This window comes from Notothenia coriiceps, unplaced genomic scaffold (assembly GCF_000735185.1).
Source record: "Notothenia coriiceps isolate Sejong01 unplaced genomic scaffold, NC01 NC01_scaffold00019964, whole genome shotgun sequence".
Lineage (NCBI taxonomy): Eukaryota > Metazoa > Chordata > Actinopteri > Perciformes > Nototheniidae > Notothenia > Notothenia coriiceps.
Genome location: NW_011352665.1, coordinates 1 through 5,485, shown reverse-complemented (window position 1 = coordinate 5,485; position 5,485 = coordinate 1). Strand labels below are relative to the sequence as shown.

Genomic DNA, 5,485 nt, shown 5'->3' with positions numbered 1-5,485 from the left:
ACTGATGGCTGGCTTACGCTGCAAACTTCATCACCTTTTAACAAGAGATTAAGTATATAAAACGTTATTTTGTATATTTTACACATCAGCAGAAACAGAGAGAGATGGCAGGACACCTTTACAGACACTGTGTGTTTTAGAGAGAACAAATACAAGTGTAAGGTAAGTGTTTTTAAATGACATCCCCCCTCTGTCTAGTGATAAGATGGCAGACACACACACACACACACACACACACACACACACACACACACACACACACACACACACACACACACACACACACACACACACACTTGGGGGCGGGCCCACCTGTCAGTTTTTATGCATACTAATGTGATTGAAACAGCATATTTTTTTTTTTATTTAAATTTAAATTTTTAATATTTTTAATATTTTTTTTATTATACACCATAAGGCGCAACAGTGGGGGCTTTTCACACCTGTGAATACACATCACCCCCCTCCTATCGACGGATCTCACACCTACTTGGGATATCACACCTTCTTGAGATCTCACACCTCGATCAAAGGGGAGGCGGGACTTAGCTCATTTGCATAATTGGGGGAGGTGTGATCTGTCACTTTTTTATGCATACTAATGTGATGGAAGCGGGATGAATATTACTACTAGCAGGCGTGGTGCTTTCACTGTGTTGATCTCTTATCCTGGAACATATCCTGCTTCGGAGCACAGACTAGGTTCCAGGATAAGTCACCATGGAGATCTAGTGAACCAGCTTCGTAGTACCGGAAATCCCAGAAGTTATCTTGCTAAACGAAAATCCTGCTTCGTAGTATACCCCCCAGGTTATGTTCCGAATGCAGGGAAGACGCCGACGTGTCGCACTTATCATTCATATCACATCATCAATCACATCATCGATCATATGATATCATAATATATAATCTATTTCCTTATCTGAGTCAGCTAGCTTGAGCCGTATCTGGCCGTGCAACACTCACAGTGTCACATACTGTATGCAGAAGTATTATTTTAAGCAACAAATTAAGTTGAAGAAAAGTCAGATCCACTCGTGTCTTAGTGGTGCAGTGATATCATAAACCTGTTAATGTACGTATTCAAACACTCTGTAGTTTATTTTATTTTTTTACAAGCTGTTCTGTATTCACCTTGCAGGTGCAGCTATTTGGTTTTTATCCTGGTTTATCTGCTTAAGTCATTGATGTTTAAAGTTTAACTTTGTCATATTTGTGATAGTTTACTTTTCCTGAATGAAGTATGCCGCTGCGCTGTCAGACCGCTTCTCCATGTTTTTGATTGGTCAAATGTTGCTAACCCCGCCCCTTTCACGTGAACGCGCTCTCAGCCGGACAGAGAAACCCTGGGTTGATTTACCGAGTTGATAACCAGCGTCGTAGGACCGCTTAGCGAGATCTTGCTTGTTAGGGTTAGTTAAGCCAGATAACTCAAACATATCCAGGGTCTGTTGAACTGGCTTCGTAGTACAGGGCACTGGAGGGGTAGCGGTCCAAGTTGTGCTTACTCTGATTTGCAGTGCAAAACCAAGGAAGCTATCTTCCACTTTCAATGGCTGAAGGTATTTGCCTTTGACAAACGTCCTTGAAAGAGAGTTTATACAAAACTATCTTTCTCTCCCATGGAGCTGATCGGTAACCCCCTTTTTCCCCAAAAAAAACTGATTTAATGTACGCAAGTGCGAATACTCTGCATTCCACTTGAGCATGCCATTTTGTGACTGATTTGAAGGCCTTCAGCCTATTAGAAAAATGGTGCACTAAGAACTTGCGATCTTTTTGTCCATAAAAACATTTATAAGGATTTACTTTTTCAAGATTATGGAAATATATCGTATCTTCTGTGGTCATATGTCATGTTTATTTTCATTGCCAAACCTCTGATGTCTTTAGATCACAGAAGACAGCGCCTACCTAGAATTAACTTAGCAAGCAAAAAACACCTTCTTTGCCAAAGTAATAATCCCTTTGCCGGTCTTTTTGCCACAACAACATTGACTATTAGGTGCCAGTTCTCCATCACTGTCAGGGTCCCCTTAAGCAAGGCACAGAACCCCCACATATTCCCTGCACTATAGCATCTGCCCACTGCCCCTAATACTAGGATAGGTGAACCAGTTAACATCCAGGGAGGGAACATCGAGATTGTGGAATAGTACAAGTACCTTGGTTTCCATGGGAACAATAAACTGGACTGGTCAGACACACACATATGACCTCACCCATCTTCTATGGTGTGGCCTGCTGGGGCAGCAGCATCTCGGCTGCTGACAGGAAGCGCCTGAACTGACTGGTAAAGAAGGCCAGCTCTGTCCTGGGGAGTCCTCTGGACACTGTGGAGGTGGTGGGAGACAGGAGAATGGCAGCCAAGCTGTCCTCCCTGCTGGACAATGTGTCCCACCCTCTCCAGGACCCCCTGTCTGCACTGTGCAGCTCCTTCAGTGACAGGCTTAATACTAGGATTAGTTTTATTCCAGAGATTATATTAGACTTGTGTATGGCGCTTTGTAAATGTGTTTGACAATTGAAAGAGGATTTGTTTCGAATCTCACATTTACATTTTGGTAGTTTGAAACCTTTAAAATGTTGTCATTCTTTTTCTCTCTTTCTAGATGTATTGCTAACAATAATAAGAAAAGAGAGATGACTTGGCCCTTAACTGTTAACAAATGTTACATGTGATGGATGACGTGAAGTGTTTGTAAGGACAAAGCTCATATTCAGTGTCAGGGTGTGTGAGCCTTCAGACCAGCTCAGCTCACGTAGAGCTCACATCGATACAAGAATGGGCTCCAACCTGCTCACTGTCGGAGGAGGGAAAATTCATTTGCATGATTTTAGATTCATCAGGTGAACTCAACAGGCATCTCTGCTGAATTGATATCCTCTTTGTTGTGGGAGTACAGACTGGAATAATACTTTTTTTTTTAATAGGTTCATGTCTTAATTGCTTTTTGTAAATGTCGTTGGAAAATCTATATTTGACCAATATCACTGCTGATCAGTATCAGGGGTTACTGGAAAGAATTCTGATGTCCACTCTGACTACAGTGCCATGCTTTGTGTTTCTCTTCATTAATGGAGTTATGTTATTCACCTTGAGGAGTAAAACGGTGTTTCGTGAAACCTCCCGTTATGTTCTTCTGTTTAACCTCCTTTTTGCAGACACTCTACAGATGGCAATGAGCCAATTACTCTACCTGCTCTCTACTGGCAGAATGACACTGACATATACTGTGTGTGGCCTTCTCCTCATAGTTGCCAATCTAACAAATGAAATTTCTCCTCTCACACTGGTGGTGATGTCTCTGGAGAGATATGTAGCTGTGTGCTACCCACTGAGGCACTCTACCATCATTACCACCAGAAACACAGCAGTGGCTGTCATTGTTGTTTGGGCCGTGAGTTCACTTCATATCCTAGCACGAGTTATTCTACTGTTAGAGTTTCCATTTGAAGAGCTGGAAAGCCTTCAGATGAAAGAGCTTTGCTCAGACAAAATCGTATTTCGTGGACCAAAGTCTGATGATTATGACAAAGTCCATACTTGTCTTCTGTTTGTATGTGCTGGTGTGGCAGTCAGCTGCTCCTATATTGGTGTGATGATAGCAGCCAGGTCGGCCTCCACAGACAAAGCTTCAATTCGTAAAGCTCGTAAAACTCTGCTGCTGCATCTGGTGCAGCTGGGCCTCAGTCTCTCTTCAACCATTTATAACCCCTTGCTCATAAATCTTTCAAAAATTCTGACTCGAATAGTATTTGTGCGTACCACAAATGTTTTATATGTGTGCATTTTTCTCTTCCCCAGGTGCCTTAGTTCTCTCATATATGGCATAAGAGATCAGACCATCAGACCTGTCCTCATGTACCATCTTTGTTGTCGACTGAAACTCTCAGTCGTCAGAGCCAAAGCTCAGGTAGACTTCGTGAAATAGGACTAGCCTTGATTTTAGTTTGTATTCATATAACAACTCAAAAACAAGTATATCCAAAATTGAAAAAAGTCCTTAACAAGTTTCCCTTGAAATCTTACTGACATTGAACCCTGCATTTTCAGTGTGGCCTCAGAAACACCAACAGAAGAATCAGTTTTGCTTACAAATGAAAATCTTAATTCTGTTATATTATTGGACTTAATGAAGTTACAATTGATTATTTAATGTAAAAGGGCTCTGGGACCAAGCGGGATGTATGGAACCTCTTTAAATTATTTGACATATAACATATCAAACATAATTATTCTAATGGTTAATAATAACTCTTTTGTTCATTCAGCTACCAATAAGCCATATTATATATCACTTTAACACTGTGTCCTAGCCTAAATGATTCAGTATTCATAACAGAATAAGAACTAAGTCCTTATTTCATTTTGTTGAACCTGGCCTGTATTTATATTTTTAGATGTATGCTTAAATAACAGTTGTAGTCTTTTACAACAACACAAACACACTTGTTGTTCTTACCACTGTATGTTATTATTGTTATTAAAAGGTGTTAAAACAATCCGATCTGTGTTATACTGTGTATGCTGTTGAGTTGTGTACTAACAATATCTCAATTTTTCAGAAATTACAGATTCTTTACATTAAAGGGGACCTATCATGCAAAATGCACTTTTTTATGTCTGTTATAAATATGTGTCCCCAGTGTGTCAGGAAACTCACAAAGTGTCCGAAAATAAAACCCTCTCTCTTTTCCTCCGTACCCAAATCTCTAAAAACGGGTTCCGTACAATAATCCTTGATGCTTCATACCCAGAATAAGCACTTTTGTAACAGGAAGTGAATTAGAGGGATGTGATGCATGGCTAGAATGGGTGATCTGTTTGGTATTTTGAGCAAAACACTTTACAGACATTTTTTTTAAATATATTTTTATATATCTGAGACCTGTAATTTAAGGAAAATGCAAAATAAGACTAACACTTCATATTAAGGTACAGAGATTAACCATCAACTAGTTGTTAATTAACATGCTTATTAGCAGTATATTGGCTCTTTATTAGTCATTATAAAACACTTATTAATGCCTTATTCTACATGACCATATTCTACAAGTAATAAGCCATTAGTTGAGAGTTTTTCCTCAATAACCCTCTAATTAGTGCTTATTTGTTTCAAGTAAGGAAGTTGTTTATAGAAATACAAATCTATCCAAATAATAAATCGTATGTGACTAAGGACATTAAAACCGTTATAAATACCAGGAAAATAGCTTTCAAAAATGAAGACTATGGAGCACTTAAACAGACAGAGAAAGAACTGAAAGTCAAATTGAGGGAATCAAAACTGGCACACAGAGAGCTTTTGGAAAATGCTTTTGAAGCCAAAAAAAACCCAAAAGGTATGGGACACCATGAAAACCATGACAGGAATGTCATCCTCAGCTAAACCTATTGTGAAGGACAATGAATTTAGTTTTGCTAACGAACTAAACACGTTCTTTACCCGTTTCGAGTCACTGGATAATTCTGCAAAGCGCA

The 5,485-nt window shown here is 39.5% G+C and overlaps 1 protein-coding gene across 1 annotated transcript; it reads left to right on the top strand.

Moving 5' to 3' along the window:
- Positions 1 to 2,960: 2,960 nt before the first annotated feature.
- LOC104952401 (olfactory receptor 4K1-like) lies at positions 2,961 to 3,935 on the top strand. The gene has a single exon (XM_010779215.1). It carries the CDS (start codon positions 2,961 to 2,963, stop codon positions 3,933 to 3,935), a length of 975 nt encoding a protein of 324 aa, XP_010777517.1.
- Positions 3,936 to 5,485: the final 1,550 nt, after the last annotated feature.